Genomic DNA, 25,752 nt, shown 5'->3' with positions numbered 1-25,752 from the left:
AGGTGAGTTCTTAAGCCAGTTGAAGCACTACAGTTGAAATCACTGAGCAATAGTTTCCTAGATGCCTTTAAAAATCTTATATGGGGTTATTTAGCTGCACTATAAGAGTTTTTCATGCTACTCTCTTTTCTCTTCTAACTAAGTTTTATTTGCAAATTTTTTTCTGCCTCTTTTTTTAACTACATGAGTTTAAAAAAATCCAAATAAAACATGCAAAAGTAGCTGCCTATTCTCAGTTTATAAAATAGATCCATTCATCTGTACTACTCAGAGAAGGGGTTGTTGTGTATATGTAATATTCATGCACATTACTCCACCTACATTGTAGATTCAGTTCTGTGTACAAAACTTTCATGTATTCCATTTTTAAATTTGTTTTTTTGATGATAATGTTTGGATGTTAACATAAAATGCATAAAAGAACTCAAGATTAGATTAAGTATTCAAAGTCTTCATGCTGTAACATGAAAGTGCTAGAAAGACACAATCCTTACTTCGTAGATCATTTAGGAAAGTGCAGTTTTCTGAAAAGGGATTTTTTTTTTCCAAACTGAACAGAAGCAATAATAAAAAACAATGTAATACATAAATACATGTTTGTTTAGTGCATCCAGTATAAACATATTATCCAGAACATCTAATAATAGAAGCTTTTTAATAGGATAGTAGCTAGTACCTTTAGGCCAAAGATTTAAAAGATGACTTTATTGCCTAAATTCAGAAGGCCTTAAAAGTCTGATATTGGAAAATGCTAGTTTCCAGTCTCCAGGAAAGTAAGTCTCCATCTTAGTTTTGATATCCAAGCTACCTTGGCTTTAGACCCTGAGGAAAGCAAAGCAAAATGAACCAGTGGTTTCTCTGAGCAATGTGTGTGCATATGACAGGTGTATTCCATAAAATTCCATAAAGTCCTGCATTCCTGGACCCTGGATTCGTGCCTGGCTAGGTCTTGAAAGCCTGATGGACTGAAGCTACATGTTCTCCCAGTCATCCTCATTTCTTCTGGATGGAAACCAAGGCACACAGGAAAAGACATTGTTTGTGAAAACCTGCGCAGCTTTTCAGTAATTCTCCATCCTAGACTTTGGGGGCATCTATTATATGCCTCACAAAGGGCACTTTCCTCACATTCAAAATGGAGCAGTCAGTGACCGGGACTGTTAGAGCACAGCATGGTCTACACTTTTCCTGAGGTATAAATGCAGCCGTTCATGCTGTTAAATAACTCCAAGGGTGTAAGATCATCCCTGTACAGCCCATTGCTCCCAGATGTTCACGTGTGTTTTCTTAAAGGTCATTTAGCCATTGGAAGATTTCTTTCGACATAATGTTTAATACTTTAATATATATCTATATCATGAAAACTTTAACATATGGTCCATTAAAAATGGTCAAGAAGATCATGTCTCTTCAGGTGAAAGTTATAACCCTTGAGCTAAGATGTGAGAAACTGTCTTGTCTGGATTTTAGAGTGTTTTCCAGAATCATGGTAACACGGTTAAGACTGCATAGCCACCAAAAGGGGCGGTCATGTCCTTACCTCCAGCCATGTTTTTCTATTCTACATGCTAAATCAAGTTAGTTTGCTCATCTACATAAAAAATAACTTTACCAAAAATACCCTCTAATTTTCAACCAGACCAGTTAGACTGACTCACTCATCATGTCACAAATTTTGTAGTACCAACCCAAAAAGGGGGTACCAATATGTGGTTAGGGGCAGGGATAGGGAAGGATGACCTTTCAGCAGCAGCTGCCACTTAGGCCAGCTGAAATTAACTGTAAAGCTGCTCTCTAGTTTGTTACACTGCAAATTAAAATTGTATTAGTTTAAACTACTAATTGATGAAAGTATAGGGTGGTTTAAAGTTAGAACCTCATTTAGTGCTTATATCTGGGATGCCAGTTCAGAACATTTTTTTAGTAGGGACTGAAATGATCCTTCTTCTTCCCAAAATTGAATTTTTGAAGACATTTCAACCATACTTGGTTCTTACAGATATTAATTTAATAAAGGTGTGTCTGATGACCCTGCTTTCTCACTCTGTTAATTTTTATATGTTCCTTTGCAATGTTCTTTCAGAGGTGTATACCTTATTTCCTTTTATCTACAATGATGAAAAAGCATCACTATTCCAAAACTACTAAATTTGAAGTCTGCACATTCTTTGGTAATTCTGTATTCACAGAGATTATATGTGTAAGAGAAGATACTTGCAGTGCTACTGAATGACATAGCATAGCCTAATTCCTATAATTATCCATAAATAAAATTAGGACAATATTGAGGCTTCTGTACATGGATCAGTCATGTCATGTTGATTCAGAAGGGAAGAAGCAGTATAACTAGAGTAGGTTGTATTCCATAGATAAAATTGAACCTTGAAAGTGAACTTCCGATTAGTGATAAACACTGATGTATGTGCTTGTTAAGTATACTATTTAAGGCATACAGGAACTTTTTATTATTGCTTCTCTAGTAAGTTTGTGAATTGCCCTCTGAAAGGATTGGTTTCTGCTATTAGGAAGTACATAAATCCAAGAAAAATTGAAATATCGGTAGGTTACAGTACATGAACCCAGGAAAAAAGAGTACAGCAATTTCATTATAATTAAGAATGGCGCAGAAGATAAAATTCTTGAAGTAGTTAGTGTTTCACAAATGTTACTCCTTTCATTTAAAGTAACTTTCAGTCATGGAACTTAAGCAATTTGTTCAAAGTATAAGATTTTTCTGAGAATTAATGAATGCCTAGGAGGAATTGACAGTCATACACAGTACAGAACTTGAAAAGAACTGTTAGGAAATCCCCAGGTCAAAGAATGACATTGCTTATTTAAAACAAGTTGATGATACACAGCCAATTAAAGAAAAAGTTGATTTATTTTGTTGATAATCTCTGGGAAGTAAATATTGGGAACATTAAAAAATTTGTGTTTGCAACATATGTAATTGCTCCATATTTCAATATACTTTTGAATCTCATGACCTGTATTCAGTACTGCATATTTGCACTCCACATGCTGAATTGGTTTTTGCTGAGTTGTTGACTTATATTACACTTTTTTGTAAAACCTATTTAGTTGAGTCGTGATTGTAGTGGGTAATATTGGTCTTCTAAAAAGAAAATGTTTGCAGCTCTTATAGCAAAATATATATATAGATAGATAGATATAGATATAGATAGATGTATTTAAGAATGCATTAATCTGAAGTTTACTGTTGGAATCTGATATTGGGGCTGAATGTGAAAATATAATTAATTATATTAGAAGAACTGCTGCCTAGGCTTAGAATGTGTATGCTAAACATTTCAAATGTTCGTATTCTGTAACTATTGAAACAAAGACTCAAGACAAAATAAACTTGACTTTGTGCTACAAAAGCATGCTTTTATGCTAAAACTGTTTTCAGACTTTACTCACAAGAGAGACGTAATGCCCTGGATTCTCCTGTAGTATAAAATAATAAATGGCAAGAATAGATTTACAATTTCTGCCGAAACTACAGAGCTAAAAGGGAGTTGGATGTTCTTCCTTGTATTTGTTATTTACAAATTTCTAAATACGGCATTATTAAAACAGGTAGTTTTGAGGGAATGATGGTGCTGCTACTATTCTTAAAAAATAAAGGAATCAAAAAGTCATTTTGATATGGAAATGTAAATATAAGGAACCTTACTGTTATTTATAAAATGAGCCCAATTTGCCTAGAAGAAACCTATAGATTATAACAGAATGTCCTGAAAATATTTTTAAATTACCCTTCAGAGAATCAAAGAAAAACACATTTTACGATGATTTTGAATAGCATTTTTGTTAGACTAAAGTAAGATTTTGTATGTATCCATGTATTCAGACCCATTTATAACCAAATTGCAATGCTTAAACATATAGAAGGATCATTTGCTGTATTTACTTGAGCAGATTTGCATTGTTGCTGGTATTTAGGTTTAGAAAATGCAAGTTTCAACCAGAATACAAGATTAAAAGAGATTATCTTTTGCTCTTACTGTATTGCCTATATTCTTTCTACCAGTCTTTTAAATAAAGAAAAGACAGCTTTGCTGCGTGTCAAGAATCAAATGGCAGCAGATTTGGAGAGACTTCTAAATCATCGTGAGGTAATCTTCCTATTTTAGCATTACTACCATAAATGTCTTTTCTCTCTGTTATATCATGGGAAATTTTTGGTTTAGTTTAGTTTGCTTTGTTACTTTATTTTGTCTCTGCAGTTTTCAGAAACATAGGTGATAGTGTCTCTCAGGCATCCAGAAGGTTCTGAGTTGCAGTTTGAGTTGCTAATTTCTCTCTGTCTTAACTTTGGCCAGTGGACTTAGTCTCCCTGTTCTTTCTTTTTCTTATGCATGTAACAGATATGCCTCACACTCTTTAGTGTTTTGGCAAAGATTTAACAGTATCTAGGTAAAGGTGATGTAGTTGATATACACTGCTTGTAATCTGCAGGGCTTGTGGTATGCCCATCTCCCACCACTAGTCATCCCTAGTCATCAAGACCAGAAGCCTGGACAAAGCATTCCACAATTCATTTCCAGTTCACACACTGGAGTTTCTTTTCAACTCCAGCGTAGGATTTGGGGAGAGCAGACAGGATGGTGGTCACCCAGATTTCATCCAGACAAGAGTCACCCTACTTCTGTATGTATTCGCCTGAGTTTTATCCAGGCAAGGAGTCAAGATGCTTCTGCGTTACGTTCTCAATCTAAAAGTGGGAAGTATGTGAAGTCTTGTAGTTTAGATGTAACTTAACTATATGAAGATTCCCAAAAGGCTTTTCTCAAGCTCTCTCTCAAAACAATCCTAAGAGACTAACCTGTCATGGGGTTTGAGAGAAGATTCTTTCACTGATTAAATATCTGAAAAAAGGATAGAAATAAATGAAGCTTACCAAAGGAGTCCCACAGATAAAATGATCTGAAAAAGGGTGACTAGTGATATGAAAATTTGCTGATGCTACAAAATATTCAGGATACAAAAACAAAAGCTGACTGTGAAGAGTTGTTGAATGATTTCTGAGAGCTGCTGATAATTTGGGAAGGACTTGCAGAGAAAATATAGTGTTAATAAATCTAAAATGATTAATGTGATGAAAAACAGCACTAGCTATATGTACGTGGTGATGGGATCTAAATTAACTTTTATATCTTCAGAAAGAGAAGATGGAGTCATTATAGGAATAGTTTTGTGAAAATACCCTTTCAATTCCCAGACTGGGAAGAGAGGAGATGAAGAGATTCCTTCCAAGGAATCTGCAACTCCTTTAAATTATTCTTTTTGTAATTGCATGATCACTCCTTATAATGCCATTATTCTATAGAAACCTGACTGTCCATGCACCTCTCCAGGTTTCCCCACTCACACCTCCAGAACTGTTTTCTTTCATCTCCTTCACTTGCTCTTCCCTCCAAATTCCCTTTTCAGATGAATTCACCAAAATTTTCATGAATTGGGCCAAAACAGTTTTTGTGCAAACTAGTTACAAAATCCTTTTCTGTTAAAACCAAACCGAAACGATCTCACTGATAGCTGCGCCTAAGTGAGCCTTAACTTAAGTGAAAACTTCTCATTCTATTCCCTGAGTGCAGACCTCAGATAGGAAAGGATCAACTGAAATAAAAGTCAACAGAGCACAAGTTTTTAACTTTTTTTACTCTCTGTGCTGAATCACACTGGGTGGTCATCTGATGCAATTTCCCCCGGGAGCAGTTTTTGCATTTAACACTCTGAATTTATTGTAGTGCTTGTGAAAAATTCCATGTATTGGGATTAAAATAGCCTAATTACAGAACAGAGTGTAATTGAACATGCTGCAGGAACTGAATATCCTGCAGGTGTCGTTGACCTAGCGGGATCATCTGTAGGTACATCAGAAGTGATTATTCGCTACCTGTTATTTCTGATGTCTGAATCCACCTCTTAGGTCCAAATTTCAAATTTAAGACTAAGTTTGAGGTTAATGTTCAATTTGGGTTATATTTAGGTTTACTTTTTTATTTTGTTTCTAGGAGGAATAATTTCCCTTAACACCAAATAATTTTTATGTAAAATTCAGCTTACTCTTTTTTTTTTTTTTTTTTTGAAAAATTGCAACACTATTTTGAAAAACTTTCTAGGGGAAACATTTCAGAAGTTTATTTTGTTTCATATATTTTCCTAAGCCTGCATTCAATAAATAATTAGAAGAAAAACAAATTCAATGTGCTATTGTATTTGATGATCAGATGACTTGTTTCATAGCTGAATCACTCAGTGAAGATTGTAATATTATTTCTTCTAGCAAAGCAGTCATCTGCTTTTGCTATTACTAAGCAGTAGTTTTCTCAACTCGGTTATTTTTAAAGATGTTCAGTTATTTTTCCAAATCTTCTCTTAAATTGATTTGATATCTTTCATATGGCTATGAAGCTGTGTATACTGTTGGAGGACACAGTGGAAGATTCACTTCCTAATTTCTTTCACCTCCAGGAAAATCTTTCAATCAGTGCTGCTGATATTTAAAAAAATTGGGGTTTTTTGATTTCTGTTATGAAGACATATTTTCTAAAAAAGGAAATACAGCTTTAGGGTTTTTTTTTTCTTTTAAGTAAGGAAAGGTTGCAGAACCAATCAATTGTACAAATTCTTTTTTTCTATTTGTTGACAAATACATAGGGGGAAAAAAGCACAATGTCTGCAACATCTAATCATTCTTCTTTGCCACAGTGTATCACAATTAGGTGTTCTTATTCCTGCCTAAGTTTTCAGATGATTCCAACACAGGATTTTTTTTTTTTTTTTTTACTGATTTCATATTTCTGTAAGTAATAATGTACATGAGGTTTAATATATGTCAATCACATATAATTTCTTTATCAGAGCTGATGATTACAGTGCATGGAAATTACCTAAACCATAATTCCAGATACAAACATGCTTTTTGAAAAATTTAGTTCTGAAATTAAACCAAGTACCTGGCTCTTTTTCCTGCAGGAGAGCAAACTAAAATTATGAAATCAAGAAAATTATTTTAAAAGTTTTATATGGGAAACTTATTGCTATTTATTAATATTATAGAAAAAAATAAAGCATTTTCTATTACATGAATAATATGAAATGAGAAGACTAATGACTTAGCTCTGTATTTGTGTATTGTGCAATGAATTTTCTGAATTTTCAGTATGGTAGGCAGTTGGCAGGCTAATTTCAAATTAGTTTCTTTCAAAATTTGCTGCTCCTACCGCTTCTCTCCAGATAGTCTGCTCCCAAGTAGCTATGCCTTGAGTGCCTAGTCCGAGGAGTGCTGTATCAACCAACATGCATTGCAGCTGATTAAAGCCAGTATCAAGTGATAAGTAAAGAAAAGATTTAACAACATTTTGTAAGAAAATTATAAAATTTCTACCTCAAAGTTGTGCAACATTCTTTACATCCAAACAACCTTAGTCCTTATGACCACCTAAGTAAACTGTTCCTGATATGCAACCGTTTACTGCTTCTCGTCATTTCACCACTTAAAATTTTCAAACTGCAGCCAGCAGTGGAAGCAAGGCTGAATGACATTGGCCTTATAAAAAAGAAAGCAAATGCTTGCGTCTGAAAAAGGCTTCATCATGAATATTCTTCTTACTCTCGCTGTTAAGAAATTGAGCAAATATTTCCAAAATTATTACAGTTTTGTAACATTTTTTTATGTTTCTGTTAAAAATAGGCCATATTAGTAATACCTCACGGTTTTACCTAACAGCGATAATGTTTTACAAGTCACATATGTAGAAAAGGATATAGTTACTGAAAAGTAACATTAGAAGTTGCATATTTGAGGAAAGAAAACTGTGCAATGCTAATACAATGCAAAAAACTAAGCAGCATACAAATAAAAGATATATAGGAAAATGTGTGAAAATTAACAAGTAGCATTCTCTTTAATTTGGTTTTGTGTTTACCTTTCCTCACTTCTGTTGATTCCTAATGCAGCCTTTTATTTTTTAACCTTAATACAGGCGTGTTACAGTAGTCTGACATTATTTTAATTTCTCTGAAAGGCACTTAATTATCTCATCCATGTAAATCTTTGTACAGTATAGGACAACTTAGTTTATAGTGGATTAGTGAGTTAGTCTTCTAGTAGATTTCTCTACCACCTTAATATAAACATTATAAAATTATGCAGAACCATCACAATTTCACAGTAAATATCCCTGCTGCTATTAAAAAAAAAAAAGTTGTCTAATCTTGGGCTATTTAAAACTTATTTTGTTTAGACATGGTATATATTTTTAAATATGTCTGTAGTCTATAACTACTGAATTACAAAGTTTAATAAAAATATGCATACGGTTTTGAATGTTTTGTACATGCTATCGTATAATGTGATCACTATCAGTCCTTTTTTATTTAGTCGTTGCCCATACTGTACCGTCATTTCTTGTTAGGAATTACCTTATTTCCCTTGTGTTTGCAAGAACATTAGAATTCATAGAATGGATAAAGCCAGGATATTCGTAGTTAAGATAAATTGAAGTTTAAGCATGTTAAAATTACAAGCAAAATGCCAAAATAACCTTACGCTGCCTTAAATGACAGTTACAATAAGTATGCGGTTTTGATTTAAAGTATTTCCACTTGTGTGGTCTTGGATTATATTAACTCTTTTTAATGAAATGTTAGGGTTTGAGGGTTTTGTTTTTCAATTTTATCTCCATGTGATATCAGTTGGATATATAATGCTTGCTTTGGAGGTAATTATGTACATTTGTTTGTATAAAGAAATACTTACATGTGCTTAATCTTACTTTCCTTTTTACATATTTTAAATTTAGGAGAGAAAAGTTAAATATTTAAGTTCTGAACTATGGAAGAATTCATACAGGGCTCCTATGTGAGCTCTTTTATTGCAGAAAAAATGACACTAGATATTATTTCATGTAATAAAATAGTTCATTATTTTAGAATTATGTGGGCAGAACTAAGCTAATTTGATTATGATTATATTTTACTATGGGAAATTAAAGTCAAAAGTGATCATTTGACTGTATGCATTCATAAAAGATTGGGTCCGTCCATATAGGAGAGAAATGGAAGCTTTTTTGAACCTTGGCCCAAATTCTTATCTTTTCCTCAGCCTTCTCTTTCCTTTTTTCCTGAATTAATGAGTAAATGAGCATGCAAAATATCTAGCTTTTCATTTATATCATTTAGTATCTGCTGGTAGTATAAAAATTCCTGTCTTCTTCATATAGGTAAGTTCAAACTTTACTGTCTGACAGTGGGTTCAGTTACATTACTGTGAGCCATCAGTATCTAGAATCACACTGAGATTATGTTACTAAGGGGTCATACCATGAAGGCTAGATCCATCATTGTGCTGCTTCCTTCTTTGAACTATTAGATGGAATTGGGGTGTGCAATATTGTGATGCTGTCCCTCAATGCAAGATAGCAAGTGCAGTTATTAATACAGCCAAATTTTTCAGTTGATTGAAGAACCTAGGAAATTTTATACTTATTGTCAAGATAACTAGTAGTGTTTTTCATTGCTTTTCCAGATCCATCAGAAGCGTAAAACATTATTTGGAGGAGCAAGGGGTCTCTTGTTAATAACCTTCTAGTAAATGATGTTTTGTTTTGTTTTTTTTAAGAATATTTCAAATCCAGGAGGTTTTTGTATTATTATTTGTAGTTTGTATTACCTTTTTAATCAATCACACTTTTGACCGTATCACTGTAGATGACCAGACCACACAAATAAAACTTGTAGTCTTGATTCATCCCACTCTGTCTTAGTCACTTACCTTATACCTGCAAATGAGGACCTTCGTTGCCCTAATAGCTCTGTATAATTAGAGGGGCATGAGAGGAAAGATATTCCTTCAGAGAATAAGTCAGGATGAAATTACATGTCATGGCTGAGTTGACCCAATAGCTAACAATGCCTCGCTTTGTTCCTAGCTTCTCCTTCTCTCCCCTCATCTTGCACCAACTCTGGCACATCTCTAATCCTTCACTGAGACCATTCTTGTAACAAAACAGCAATCTAACATGACAAAAAAAAAAGTGAACTGCTATCTGTTAGGTTAACAGGTTGAATCATCTTTGGAAAGGGTCCAGCAAGCGAAAGAGCAAGTAAAAATATTTATATGTCAGTATTACTGGGGAAGAGGGGGGAAAGGCATTTTGTGTCCAGAACTGCAGAACACCCTAAGCTTCTGTGCCATCCTTTGAAACTTTATCCTTTATTAAGTATTGAAGTTAGGTGCGATGAATCCACTAAGTCTTTTTAGCTGCAGCTCTTGATCCGTGATTCCATCTATCTGTTTATTTGAGGTTTTTTTTTTTTCTTTTCTTCCAACGGTCAGGCTTTGAGTAAAAGAAATATTTACCATGAGTTCTGTGATCTTGGCATTTCCATTGGCTTTTGTGCTTGGTGCAATTGTTAATATTTTGGAACATCAGAAGTGCAATTTTAAGCTTTATCCATTGGCTTCCAAACTTCAGATAAAAACTTGGAAGAACAGTCTGTCAGCACTCAGATATTTGGCAAGAAGCTTTAGTAATCATTTTCTGAGGTTACATTTAAGAGGTTATAAATTTGCTATGCTTTGATGTATGGCATTGTACTATTTCTTCAAATATTTAAGGTGCAGATCTATTATTTCTGCAAAAAGCAGAGCAAGTTTAAGAAACAGGGATTTTATTTTTTAAATAGAAATACTCTATTTAATAGGAGGCATGAAAAGAAACAGAAGTGAGACAGTGAGGTAAAAGACACCAACAGAAGGTTATTAAATAGATCATCTGCTAAGTGTTAAGAACAGTTTCAGTTTGCTTAAATATAGGGGTTTTAATTTTAATTTACACTACTTTTTCTAAAACTGCTTGAAATTACCTTTGTGCACAGTAAGTCTGGCAATATAGCAATTTTTAATTTGTAAAATTAAAACTAAAAATGTGAAACTATTGTAGTAAGGAATAAAAGGATAAAACTTTGCATCATTAACAGTGCAAATAAAGGCTTTTTATGATATTCATTACCTTCCTATAGCATAATTGTTTATACAGACACAGTTAGTTATCAGCACATGAATGTCATATACTGGTAAAAAGATATGAAAATCAGCTGAGATTTTATCTCCTTTAAACATCTATGCACTTGTGGTATATTAGCAGCTGTGCATACGAGTGATAGAATGTAAGCCTGCTGAACTAGTCACCTGTATTATTGACACATGGATGCGTTACTATGCCAAAGCTCTTCAAATGAAGGTAGCAACTGGAGATCGGGCCCTGGCTATCTCCTATGAGAAAGAGTAGCAAACTTGTAGTAGTAGTTTAAATAAGCCTATCCAATATCAATCATTTAAACAGATGCAAACACATGGGGTTTGATTGCTGTTTGTTTACTTAAGTTAGTTTAGCTTATGTCAGTAAATTGTTGCCTCACTCTAATAGAAGTGAGGGCTAAATCTGTCTTAGTATCTGTACCTGAATTGTTATGAATTTTAAACTAGGCTAATTTAAAATTCATTTAGGTTAGCTCTTGAAAGCCCCTATAGTTTTTGAGTCAAATTAATGCAGAATAGTATTATTAGCCCTGTTTTTGCAGAAGCAACAACCACAATGAAAGAAATGGTTGTCTGCTCAAAACTCTGCAAAGTATGTGGTAGAGGCATGAGGTAATCCAAGAATCTATGTGTCTTAATATTTTCTCTCAGTCACAGCCATTCTTCTTTCTTTGCATTTTTCAGAGTTTAAAAACCTGAAAAGAAAATCTTGTTAGTGTTTATTTTTTCCTTACTAGATACAAATTGCCTCTTTTATTAAGTCTTCTAATTATATGCAAAGTGATTTTAATTTGGAATTAATATCACAAACAATTTTTTGCTTTGTATTGTTCTGAGAAATTATGATCAAATTTAGTTTTTAATTCAGGTCTCTTGAAAAGGCCATTTTCCACAGTCCTATCACAGAATCACAGAATTGTTTAGGTTGCAAGGGACCTCTGGAGATCATCTAGTCCAACCTCCCTGCTCAAGCAGGGTCCTCTAGAGCATATTGCCCAGGATCACATCCAGGCAGGTTTTGAGTATCTCCGGGGAAGGAGACTCCACAACCTCTCTGGGCAACCTGTTCCAATGCTCTGTCACCCTCACAGTGAAGAAGTTTTTTCTCAGGTTCAGGTGGAAGTTCCTGTGTTTCAGTTTGTGCCCGTTGCCTGTTGTCCTGTTGCTGGGCACCACAGAGAAGAGGCTGGCCTCATCCTCTCCACACCCTCCCCCCTCCCCCTTCAGATACTTGTAGACATTGATGAGATCGTCTCTGAGTCTTTTCTTCTGCAGGCTAAGCAGGCCCAGCTCTCTCAGCCTTTCCTCATAGGAGAGGTGCTCCAGTCCCCTCAGCGTCTTTGTAGCTCTCCGCTGGACTGTCTCCTGTAGTGCCACGTCTCTCTTGTCCTGGGGAGCCCAGAATTGGACACAGGACTCCAGACGAGGCCTGCCCAGGGCTGAGGAGAGGGGCAGGATCACTTCCCTCGACCTGCTGGCAACACTCTGCCTAATGCACCCCAGGATGCACCATTGGCCTTCTTGGCCACAAGGGCACACTGAGTCTCTTAAGAAAAAATCAAACCTTTTTAAAAATATTTTAACTACAGAATGGATATTTTATATTTGGTTTTCACAATCAATATGCATGCACCTATATACTACATGTACACTTTGAGATAATAGTGTTTAGTTTTGATCTTTATTCCAGAAGTCATATCTATACTACTAAATAAAGGAAGGCCAGGGACTTATCCTTCCTTATCCCTGGAACCAAGTGGCACGGTCAGATTGCTTCCATACTGCTTATAACTATTGCCTTCTAGACCAGACCAGGTGTGTCCACAGTGTGTAGCAGTCTGGACCAGTCTCCCCTGGGCTCCTGTGATGGTTTTGTTACCTAACAGATAGATGTTATTTTTGTTGGGTTTTTTTGTTTTGTTTTTAATTTAAAGTATCTGAAAAAGGCTGAAAGTGACATGAAGATATGTGACATGCTTGAGGATGCAAAGCCTGCTAGGATAGTGTTGGGAAACTGGGTAGGACCAAAGGAGACAAATTTGGTGCAATTTTGCCCATCCTGGTTCTTGGAAGCTGTTCCAGGAATGTTCCTAGAACCATACTTAGATGAGAGCTAGTTGAAGTGGTCCGAAACAGAACTGGGGAGCAAGCTAATACTTCTGCAGTATAGATTGTCAGGGTTCAGTGCTCAGACTCAGTCCCTGGCACTATTCTGTTAAGCAAGAGAGATTGGGTCATATTGTCCTTAGTCAGCCGCTTTTACAGAACTCTAGTTTTCTTTATTTTCAGCTAGTTCTAAAAAAGCAGTGTCTATAATAAGTCTTCTTCACTAGCTTCATTAGTACTTTTTCACTACCTGAAAAAAAGAAAAAAAAACACAAAGGGCTGGAGCTCAAATGTGAATGAGATTAAAAATGTAGCTTGTTTTGTGCAAGCAGACAGGATCTGAAGAAGGGAGAAGCATAAGGCAGCATCGTATAGGAAATGAGTAAGAATAGAAAAAAAGAGAACAAATGGTGAAATTAAGAACAGAAAATAGTTATTTCGTTATCTTTAAAAAAATGCAGTAAAGGTAACATTTTTTTTCCCATAAAATGTTGGCAAATTCATCTTCCAGTGTGTATATAAGATTGGAGAGGGTCCATGTGATCCAGTATGAGAAGCAACTACTAATTAGACCTATTAAGATATGCATAGTTTGTTGATGGCTCTAAGACTTCTCCAGAGAGTTCCTATAAGTAAACAGGCTAAGAATCCAGAGGATTTCTGTGAATCTTGAATGCTAGGCTTTAAATATGGCCATGTGAGTTATCAGAAGCATTTGCAATTCTGTGATGTTAGTCAGAAATATTAATATTTCCAGAGACAACTCTTTTATTCTTGAGTTGTTTCTTTGATTCTCAGTCTACTAGATGGAGAGTCTGGGAGTCTGAATGCTTGCACATACGCATCTCACGCCATTATCTTGCACAAAACCTCATTACTTCTCAATTATCATCCTTTTATCTAGCCAATAAAGGAAAGATGGGATGTTTTTATTCTTTTTCTCTCTTGAGGAGATACAAAGTCTCCTGAAGTGTCTGTGCTTCACCTCACTTTGACGAGTTGCTGTTACATTCTCGTTTCTCTTTCTTACCTTTGTATTCTCCCTAGCAAACATCCTTTGCTGCTAAGCTCTCTACTCCCACAGTTTCATCCATCTCAGGAATGACCTTGAGGATTCCAGATGACTTTTCAGCATTTCAGTATTAGTCATTCTTTAAAGTATGGCTAATACTATCCTTAGCTCTAATTAAGTTATGCTGAGGAAGACTGTCTAGAAGTAACTTAGGTTAGAAAGCAAATGTATTGGATTTAGGAACTTTGAGATTAGCAAGAGCTGCCATCTGCAAAATCAGAGGTAGAGATAAGTTCAGAGGCCCATAAAAAGTTTTGGAGTAGCAAGGGGGAGGACAAAGCATGTTTAATGAGGGATGGAAGCTTAGTGGATAAAAGGAAAAAATTGCTTTGTTTGGGGAGGGGGGGATGGCAGGTGAAGGAAGGGGTATCTGCAGGGGTTAGGAAGACATGACTGAAAAGAAGTGATTGGTAACAGGTGCCTTTGAACAATCTCTAGCTCTGCTTCTTTCCTCTCTTTTCTGTTTAAAAGATTGTACATGATAATGTCAAAATTATTTGTGTTTCCAAAGTGAATGACTTCCTGCTCATCTATGTGCTGCAACATGTTTTATATAAAAAACTGCTGATGTACAATGCTTAGTTCTCTTTTTAAATGTTAAGCCAGAGTAATTATCATTCTTCTTATGCTACGTTTATGTTCCAAGATTCTAGTTTCTATTAATGTTCTGCGTGTTTTTTAAGTAGATTACAGGGACATTTCTGCATCACAAGTAAGCCCTGGAGCTATTATCAGCTTAAAGCTTGGAGAAACAAAGTGACATTTACATTGCTAAATGAGTGTAGAGAAGTTTCTGGCTCATATTTTACAGGAAAAAATATGCTCCTAAGCAGTATTTCTCATTTTTGTTATCTATTCTGTTGATGTCAAGCTTTGATTAGAATTCCAAATAGTACTGAATTTAGGAAGAAGAAGGATTTAACAGATAGGTACTTTTTTTTTTTCTTGGAGCTGTACTGTTCAGAATATTTTACCAGTTTTTATATATATATATATATATATATATATATATATATATATATATTCTTTTAAAAAAAATCTTTCCATTTGCAGTGAAATACGCTAAATGACTTTGTGCTAAGTAGTGCTTTCTACTCAGCAGTTTATTATTTTTTTAGTATCTTAAAAGCCATGATAATAAAACAAGGCTTAATAATGTCCGTTAATTTAAATACAATATGAATACATTTTTGCTCTCTTGATAATAGAAAGCTTCATAGGCAAAGTACAACTCATTTATTTGGATTAAGGGGTTGGCAAGTGTATTTTAAGTGATAGAGAGGGCCATTTAAAGTGATAGACATTTAAGCAAGAAGTTGTCAGTAAGATTTTCTAAGTATTAACTGATGTTTAGTTTTGTTCATTTTTCCTGTGTTGCCTCTGAATCTTTCAGTCACATTCTGCTCGTTATCTAACTGTGTAAAATTTTTATTTCCTTCACTTTATGGTAGTATTTGAATAATACCAAGTGGAAGTGGAATTTAAATGTAAAAAATACCAAGAAACAGGGAGAATCAAACTAACTGTGTTGCTCTGCTCAAAAAGACAAGGACTTCTATATAATAATTTATGTTAATAAACATAAATTGACACATTCATATTTTTAGCTTCTGTTTTCTTTAAATAGAACTTACTAGAAAGAATACTTTTTATTAAATTTGAATATGACTAAGTAAATACCACAACAGCTCAAATTAAAAAAAAAATATTTTGAGAAGTAGTCCTACTTATAATTGCAAATGTATTTCTGATCTTTAGCAATACAAGAAGTGGGGAAAAAATGTTCAAAATTTTACACACAGATTCTGAATTATGAGAGATTATTTCCTCTGTTTTTTCTGAGAGATTAGAAAGATTTAACTTTTAAGAACAAATTTCAAGCTGTAGTTGAAGTAGGCAGAGGTTTTTATGCATCCAAAAATAAAATAGCCATTCTCTCCAATGACTGGGCCGTTTTATTGTTGCTAGAGTTCTAGCGCATTTACTTCTAAAACTGGAAGTCATTTGTAGATCTACACCATCATAGATTTATCAGTTCACTTTAACGTTTTATATGTACTGGGTTATAGAAAACTCCTGAAGTAACTCTGTAGTGCAGAACAGCTATCAACATCCTGCATACGGCTCAGCATCTTTCCATCACCCAGTTATCAGGTTCATTTGTTTGATCAGGACATTTCATATTGTCTTTCAGTTTCCAGTGTATCAATGTGCGTAAGATGACCATATGTTCAAATCTCACACCAGAAGTTCTGACTGACTTCTGATATTTACAGTACAGCTGCGACTGAGGATGCAGCTGTGTCAGATATGCTCTGCCTTGCGTGAGGGATTAAATCATGACTTTTTGTGATGATTTCTTAATGGCTTAGGTGGGTGTTAAGATCTAATTTGAGATCTCTTATTCATGTAGGTTCTACTCCTGATAGGCATGAACCCAGAGAGTTCCACTGTTGAAGCTGAATTTGCATCACTGATGCCACTGCATCTTATCAATGTGCAGTCATAAATAGTGGAATGGACTGACTTACCGTTTACTTCACTTTGCTCTCTGCCACATCAAAATGAAACTGTTGTGTCTTTCTCCTCTTTCACACTGTGTCATCATTAATGTTAATGTCTAGTGTAGTTGATTGTGTGTTAATTGTGTTAGTCTTTTTTTCTACTTCCAGCCAAAAAATGGAGACAAATAATCCTTCTTAGGCTAAAGCCCTTCCCTAGCGCTCTGGCGGAAATAAAATCCTTGAAGATCAGTTCTACAACAGTTCCTTGTGTGAATCAGTACTTCTTAAGAGCAGATATTCTCAGTAGTACTTTTATTTGAGAGAGTCTGATTCCTGAATAATGATACATATGTCTCCTTTCTCTCAGTTCACTCGAAAGTTAGAGTGCCGCACATAAACTTTTTCTTCACAAAAAGAAGAAAGTGTATGCAAGGCATTGCAGATGTTGAAGGGTGGGACCAGGTTATATTTCAGTCCTCTGGTCTGTTTTCTTCAGAAATGTCAGTGACTTCAGGTTCTATGCCAAAAATCTGTGAAGGAGACTCAGACTGTCTACTTCAATTTTTGTTGGTGATTTTTGATGGTATTAAAGAGTATTACCAGTGTAAAGATGATCTGAGATAGTGCTTGTCGAGTCAAAGGAGAAAGCAGAAAAGATTGACCTTACCTAATTTTAAAAATCTGCACAGTAGATTTTTACATCTGAAAAGCATACAGGGCTTTGTACTCGGAAAAGAAAAATAGGCATGTGTAGGGTGTGACTTACCTCTTCCTCATATCCTCATCTAAAATCTGCAAAATGAATTGTAACCTATGAATTTCTCAACAGTAGCTATACAGAGGAGTTAGACCAGCTAGTTAGCTTAGGTTTAAATATTATTATAGAAGATGTCTAAAGTTCAGTGTAATGAAGTCCACCCAAGTGTCTGGTCATGTGTTCCAAAGCTGAATTGCAGCCAAAATTCTCACAGAGATCCCTATCCATTTTAATATCAACTGTTAAATGATACGAGTTTATTTTTAACACCCCCTTACTCCCACAGAAAATCACAATGGGAATTGAAGAGGCATTGAAGTAAGAAAACGCACAGTTTTCATAGAGAGCATTGTCCTTAGTATTTTCTTTACCACCCGTTTATATGCCCATCAAGCTTGACCCTACTGAATACCAAGACAGACAGCTGTGAAGCCACTTCCTTCTGAACCACCCTACCCGTTTCCAGATTTACCTTCCTTTCTCCTAAGAGGGATATATAAGAAGTAGAACATGATTTTTTTTGAGTCCTCCAAAGAACATTTGGATATTGAACAAGAGCTTTTAATTCTTGAGAAGCTGAGAAATTAATCCTGAAATGCACTCCTTTCAAAACAGTAGCAAATGGATATAGCATTCCTAAATACTCTTTTGTCTTAGATTTCTTAGATCATTATTCCTTCACAAACTTCTGATCTCATTTTCTGAACTCTGCTTTTCCCTGTGCTGACCTGTTGTTTGAAGATTACAATAGCTGCCTAAATTACAGAATAAGTAGATTGCATAGACCTAGCATGAACATGTTTTTCATCCTAGTACAGCTGTCTTCCCTCACTTGCACGTGCTATCATCATCATCATCATCTTCATCTTCATCATTATTATTATAGAAGTTAGCGTAGCCAGAACGGTCACCAGAGTTCTTAACTCAGACCTGCTATTTGGCTCCCACAATGAGCAAAGTCCAGTCACCAATTCTAGCCACAGTATACTAAGTCTATCTTGAGGCAATTTTTGTCTGGCCTCCTGCCATGCAATAGGGACTATACACTCCAGCTCTTCTTGGTCCCAAAGACAGTGCTGGAATCTCTCAAGTTTCTCCAGACTGGACGCATATTTTTATTTTGAGTTATAATTTAACCACATGGGGACCATATGGCAGTTAAAGAATACAAGCTTTCCAAAAGGAGCTCCTTAACATACAGGCTTTACTCTTAAACAGCACACAAGACCTGCAGGTTGGGGTGAGGGAAACATCTGCAAGCCATCTTAGTGCTTTACTCACAGGTTCTGAGTGATTTTAAGTTTTGAATAGCATTTCTGAGGACGGCAAACTTCTATTGTCGTTCTATAACTCCTTCAGTTAATTTTTTCTGATTTTGTCAGTCAAACTGGTTCCCTTGTTTAAAGATCATAGCATTTGGCACCTATTTTGTGTTTACATTCTTTTACTGGGGATTTATGCTTTTTTGTTCTTTGGAACACTTGTCAGTCGTCAAAATTTAGTGGTTTTGCCGGCATCAGATTCATTTTCTAGGACAGCAATTTCTTGTTCAGCTTCCACAATAGATGTTCTCTGTTTCAGAAGAGAGTTCTAATCGAAGGTGAAGTTTGCAATCATAAATTCTATTTGTAAAACGAAAAGTAGAATAGCATTTGACATGGCAAAGGTTCCGTCAACTGTTTGTGCCTTTGTTAGGGTCACTTCTGCTTTTGAGGATATGTATCTGAGTATGCTAACCACGTGCTTTACTGTATGAAAAAGAAGCCCGAAGTCCTGGATGTCCATTGGCTGCCTTGGTGATGATATTAGTGCTGTGAAAAGACATTAAATTTACCATCAGAGTGAATTATCTTCATTCCAGAAAGGTAGATATCTTCTCCTACTGAACATTTTCAACTGTTCAGTTTGCAGAGTTTCTTTTTAAGATCATTGTGTGGAGAATGTTTAAAGGTGCAAGACATCCCTGCCATAAGAACATAAGAATTGACATTTATGTAATTGATTTCTGTAAGTCAGTTGCTTTCTCTTAACATTGTTACTTTGCATCTCCTTGCAGAGCATGATATACAAATATATATCATTTTAATTGCTTATATAAATGTATATTACATATTATATTTATTATAATTATACAGATGAGCACACGTAATGCTAAGTGCCTTTGCAAGCTGAGTGTACAGAGATGATTTTTTTCTTGCTTTGATTATTAGTTCTGTGGCGGAGACAGTAAAAAGAAAAATGCTCATACTTGTTGGCAATCCACTGAAAAGAAGTGGAAGAGCTGTCTTGATAAATACCCACTGTGCTTAATGTAGGCAAATTTTTCATATTCTTCATCAATTATTTACTTGATAAGACAGCATTCCCTTTTACACGTCAACCATTTTCTATATTGGGCAGTTCTTTTTTATTTTGTTTGGATTATATAAATTATTATTTGATTATAACATTTCATATTATACTAATTTTGAATTTCTATAGTAATGAATTAGGAAAATGTTAGACGCTTTTCTGATACATGTTAAGGTTGTATCAAGGACAGCGAAAAAAATATTGATAGAGAACCTTTTATAGTAAGCGTAAATCCAAATACATTTATATTTTATAAGGCTGCCGTTCGTTTTTGCATTTGTTCTTCTCTAGCCTCTAATTACATTGCTAGTTGATTTAGTTGAAGGAATCCAATTTTATCCTTTGTATTCCGAAACTGATCTTCAGTCTCTGTTCTTCTAGGTAATATTTCAATTATCCATAATAAACAGATAAAAACAATTTTAAATAAAGTATAACTTATTTTACTTGCTTCAAGATCAAACATCATTATTTATTCAAATCTCAAATTCTACTGAAATGTTAGTATGCAGGCAGCATCCAACTATTTTGCCTTTTTTACTTCACATTTTAAAAATGTCACACACTTTTGGTTTATTTCATTTAAGACTATTTTAAAGCTTTGTGTATTTGATACGGTATACAGTTTTTGCAAACTGTAAGAGTTCCGCAACCATCACACTGAGAGCATTCAGCATAATAGACTACTGAGATAGAATTAGAAATAAAAATCCCCAAATAGAAAACATTTTAATTAAAGAACACCATGGAAAATAATGGTGCCTAATTCTTTGCTTATCCTAAATACATCCTTTTCTTTTTCTTTAAAAAACAAAACAAAAGAAAAGAAAAACTATTTGTGTATTGGCACACAAAATTCCTTTTTTTATTTTTAGTTAAGTGTTGCTAGATATCATAGTACAAAAATAAGTGGAAATAAGCAAGTAAGTTTTTCTGAAACTGTTTACAATGTAATAGATACTACCTTTCTTCACCAGCAGCTATGTCTCCTGTTGTCCTCAATCCATTATTCTACTCATTTATCGTGAACTCTAGCTACTGACTGGTTATGTATGCAAAAGTTTTAGTAATTCTTTCATGGTTCAAATAGCCTTCATAAAAATGTATATATTTGTGCATAAGGAAGTGGAATACAGGATGTTAGCTTGTTCTAAACTGTAAACCTATATATATTTAGGAAGACTTACAGGGGTAGGTGATCTATGGTGTTAATCTGTGTTCTAAAAGTTGTTTTTAACACAGTCATTCAATGCTTCAAATATTTATGCAAGGTGAAGTATGATTGTGCATTGGCTGTTCAGGATTAAAGATGTTTTAGGTGATACAGAAGGAAAAGTTAAAGCTGAGAAGAGTAGATGATAAGCAGTGAGGTGAGAAATAGGTTCAGTTTATAACACCTACATTTGAGCATCTAAATATAGGTGTCTGCAGTGAGTTAGGCATCTCATTTCTCTTTATAGACAATGGCAGCCTAGTCAATATGGTTAGTGGTGTTACACACAGTTCAACTGACATGCCAGTAGGTGTCCACTTCTAGGTGAGTTGAATCACTCTGCAAGCTGCTCTGTGATGGAAAATTAGATATCTAGTTCATGTGTAAATACTTATGCTTAGACATGTAAATTTAGGTGTTAAAAGCTTGAGCTGAATCCCGCTTAATGTGTCCCACAGCTTATTGCTTTGTTTTTTGGCATTTGTACTGGTAGGCAGGACAGTTTAGCATTTTTAATGAAATTCATCAAGTTTCTGTGGAGAGATTTTCAGAATATTTAATAAGGATGGTATATCCCTGATACCTGTTTGTGTGGGTGATGCTCACTGTATATATGTAATGTTTGTGTGCCAGCTGCAGATTTTTGTTCCCCCTTTTTCTATCTTAACCCACCCTTTCTTGCTACCTACGTGGTTTTCTGTGTATCTCCATCACCTCATCTCAGCAGAATATTGCGTAACTGGGGAGTGGGTGCTTTTGTTCCCAAACTTCTGGGCAGTAAGACAAGCTATAAAGCCAGTGTGGACAGGAGCTGTGCGAAACCTCTCAGAGATATTAGTATTCATAGTTCTCCCAAGAAGAATTGTGGTTTTGGTTCTCCAGAGCTGAAGTCCTGAGACTTTGAAACCTCAACACAGTGACATTCAGCTTGCCTGGCATGTCTTTATTGTATGTCCAAGAGCCAGTGCAGCAAGAATAACTCCACAGAGATTTAGGGGCATACAGGGCTTTAGCAATGCTATTTCTTCAGGGCACTGAGTAACTGAAGTTAATGTTGCAAGTAAACAATTTTACATCACTGCCTTGATATAGAACTGTGGACTTCCCACAGTAAAAACTTGTAAAAATTTTAACCATCCATTTCTCCTGACATCTTTCCTACTTAGCTTATCCTGAAAGTAATACATGTCTTTCTTTTATGCAAACAAAAGATTCTTCCACTCCATCTTGATATCTCTACCTCTACACTTTCCCTTTCTTTCTTCGCAAGATCCTATTCACACTGAAACAAGTTGCCATATTTCTGCTATACAGAATCTGCAGAGCTTCTTTCACCCTGCCAGCTTTCTAGACCAACCTGCCACCTTTTGGATTAGAAAATGTCATTAAATTATGCTAGCATGCTACCAGTACCAGATAGTGCTAATGACTCTTTGTTTGAGAATTTAAAAGTGAAGAATTAAATCTAAGAGTTAAGGTTCTGTAAAGGAAAAGAGGAATCTAAAGAGATATAGGTAAAACTACTGTAGTTCAAGACAGACCTTTGTTTTCAGTATCTCCGTAGTAGAAATCAGTAAGTCTTTTGAAAATGTGTTGGGCCAATTTTTTTTACTCATTTAGCAATATATATAAGAGTAGTTCTTTTGAATTCTTATTCCTAATTCTCTTGAAGTTTCCTGTGGAATTTTGCCAATTTTGCCAAGATCTTTTTGAATAAATATAAAAGAATTTTAGGACAAATATTAAGGCAATTTTAGCTAAATTCTCATGATAAATTTGACTGTAATGCAAAATTAATTTGTCTATTGTGGGGTAAATTGTCCTCCCACTCCTTGTCATTCCTTCCCATAGCTTCCTATTTGAGAATTCCCGTCACAGTGGAAGCTCATACGCGAGCTGACTCTCCACAGCTTGTTCCAATTCTGAGAAGACACAGGGCTGTCAAGTATAAGACAGTCTCTGTGAAGTGGAGAAGACCATAGATTGCTGAGTGGATCTTGACATGAGAAAATTTGACCCTACATATACAGGTTTCAACTCTGTTTCTGAAATAAATCTGCGTGACAGTTTTGTTTTTTGCATTGTTCAAACATGCAACTATTTGCTCCACAGAATAACCAAGTTTAACTATAGGAACAGCACTTGTTAATGTCAAAACATTGTTTGGGTACAACTTAATCTCCTGTGATCATGTACTTATTCGTTATATGCCTGCTTGAGTTATTTTCATCAAGAAATTCTGTCTATGTGTCGCTTTGGCAACATCTTTGCAGAGTTTACAACTTTGAAAAACATGTTGGCATCAACTATGCAGTCCTTCTAAACAGCTGCTCTGCAGTCATGCTGTTTTAACATGCCACCACACATGGCTGAATTATGCAAATAGTTAATATTAAATGACTGAGATACAAGAACAATTTGTACACTTGATAAAGCTGGTCTGTGGAGTGTAACATCCATTCATATAACTGAATTAGTGTGGGACAAATTAAAGACAACAGTAGACAAAGAGAAGGTATATATCAGGAGTGTTTTAAAAGTCTGAATTTTGTTGAATTAGTTTTTAATAATGCAATGAAAATAGAATGTGTTTCAATAATTTTCTAGTAAGAGTTAAGAAGTAAGATATAGCAAATGTTTGTCATTCAGCTGTAAATGAGTTACACTGTTCTGAAACAATATTAATTATTATAATGCTAATAATTAGGAATAGTAGAAGTTTGTGGAAGACCACAGCATTTATAAAGAGCAAGCAAGCAAAAACATTAATAATTTAAAAAAAAATAGTAATATTGTTTTAAATTTACCTTTGAAAGGCTTTCTACTGACTTTACTGTTCCAATAATAAACTGTGAAGTACAAGGTGGAGGTGAAACAATGGATGAAAGGCTCCAAATTCTGTAACTTATTTTATGCTAATTACCTCCATTAAAGATGGGGAAAGAAAGTGTTAGGCACTGTGAGATGCAAGGAGACGAAAGAAGGTGACCTATTAAATAACGAAAAAAATGTTTTCCTTTCTTATTTTACTGTATGTTTTGAATAATCTGCTTTTCTTAAGCTAAGGAGTAAGAAAAAAAAATCTTTTCTAATGAATGCAAATTGTTTACAAAGCAGATGGTTAGAATGTCCAAAAAAGAATGCATTTCTGTACCCTTTGTTCTTTCTTTTTCCATATTTGAACTTTCATTTTTCCTTCAGTTTCTTTTCTACTTTTTTTTTTTTTTTTGCTGTAGATCCTCCAAAGCCGTTTTCATTGATAGACTTTTCTTTTTTTCTGATTTGGATATAAATATGTTTATATATATATTTCTAGGAATGCACCTATAAGACTTCTATGCAAGACCTAATTTAAAAGGACAGAGTGGGTTCCTTAATGTATGATGAATATTATCTTTTACAGCATTTAAGCACTACAGAATTTGAGTTGTATAAACTGTGTGCTTTTTTTTTTGCTTTGTTCCTTTTACTTAGTGTCTAATTAGTAATCTTCTTAACAATCGCAAGCAAATCATCCTTTTTGTTCTAGTTACTGATCCATTTAGAACTTTAGTTTAGTGAATATAAATTCATTATTAACAAACAATCAATTTAACAGGCTCAGATGTAATTTTACTGAATAACTTAGCATTGCCTTTTTTGATTTTACAGGAACTAGCAGTAATGAAACAGGTTCTAATTAGTCTACAAGGTAAATGTTATGAACAAAATTTACCTCAGTCTCATACTGATGTAAAAAGTGTGACTGCAAAAAGCAAATCAAGCCCTTCAGGAAAACTGGTGCCAGAACATGAAGAAGAAAATGTATTTACACCTAAACCAACATTATTTGTAAGTACTATAATTCAAGGAAGTGACATAAGCTTTTTTGATTATTTTTCCTCACTTTTTAAAAAGAAAAAGGTGTATTCATAGTTCAAGGAGGAATATAATTAATTCAGCTGAAATTTTTGGCTCTTTATGGGAATGGTCAATGTTAAGGACATAAATTGCTGTGTTTAAGATGTTATTTTGCTCTTCAGCTGTTTCTACATCTTAAGTTCACAGTGAACAATATTTTTTTTTAAATGCAGTTGTTATAGAATTAAGAGTGGGTAGCCTAAACAATTTTGCCATATCAAATATTTTAAAAGGTAAAAGGATCCACAAAGTGTACATATAATTTTAAATCTACTCTGAACATGTATGAGTTGAGCATGTGTATGTATGTATATTGTGGAGCAGGGATGAAGGAATAGATGTACTTATGTATATTAATATTCACATTCATGCTCAGGATTGATAGCACCTCTGTTATTAAGGATGCCTGATATCTCTTTTATAGCTTTAGAAACAAAATGCTTTAAATGATTTAAATACCTCAAGCTGTCTGCTTTCAGTGTTCAATATATTAGCTTTTTAGTGCCTTTAGTATTCTTTGTTCTATGAAAGCTTCAGGCAAATGGTTAAAAAATTTCTTCAGTATGGCTGTCCTAAACTGGTAAATTTAAAAGGGATAAGGACCAAGACTGAGTCACAGAACGAATCATGACTTGAGTTCACATTGCTTGAGGCCACTTTGTTCTAGACTAGAATAGCTGTATCCACGCTGCATAGCGTTTGACCCCTGCCTTTTCCCTGGGACCCATATGGTGTTGCTGTGATTCAAAAGTATCATTACTATTTTTCTGTGGAGAGCTTTTTAAATTT

General features: G+C 34.7%; 1 protein-coding gene and 1 long non-coding RNA gene across 11 annotated transcripts in view; one reads left to right on the top strand and one right to left on the bottom strand.

The window, feature by feature from the left end:
* PIBF1 (progesterone immunomodulatory binding factor 1) overlaps positions 1-25,752 on the top strand; it is a 127,467-nt gene that overhangs the window by 96,686 nt on the left and 5,029 nt on the right. For 8 of the 10 annotated variants that reach the window (XR_011138583.1, XM_068929659.1, XM_068929658.1 and 5 more), the window contains 2 exons: positions 4,040-4,124; positions 24,715-24,894. Coding sequence is in view for 8 of the 10 variants with exons in the window: in XM_068929659.1 (XP_068785760.1) it covers positions 4,040-4,124; positions 24,715-24,894 (265 nt within the window). In the remaining 2 variants the exon portion in view is untranslated. The other 2 variants (XR_011138584.1, XM_068929662.1) reach the window with 2 other exon arrangements.
* LOC138065568 (uncharacterized) overlaps positions 4,145-25,752 on the bottom strand; it is a 30,693-nt gene continuing 9,085 nt past the window's right edge. Inside the window, exons 2-3 of the long non-coding RNA XR_011138585.1 lie at positions 16,769-19,461; positions 4,145-13,415 (exon numbers count right to left, since the gene is read on the bottom strand). This is a non-coding gene — a long non-coding RNA (uncharacterized lncRNA). The remainder of the gene's footprint in view (positions 13,416-16,768; positions 19,462-25,752) is intronic.

The sequence above is a fragment of the Struthio camelus genome, chromosome 1, assembly GCF_040807025.1.
Source record: "Struthio camelus isolate bStrCam1 chromosome 1, bStrCam1.hap1, whole genome shotgun sequence".
NCBI classification, from domain to species: domain Eukaryota; kingdom Metazoa; phylum Chordata; class Aves; order Struthioniformes; family Struthionidae; genus Struthio; species Struthio camelus.
This window is presented reverse-complemented; position numbering and strand designations above follow the sequence as displayed.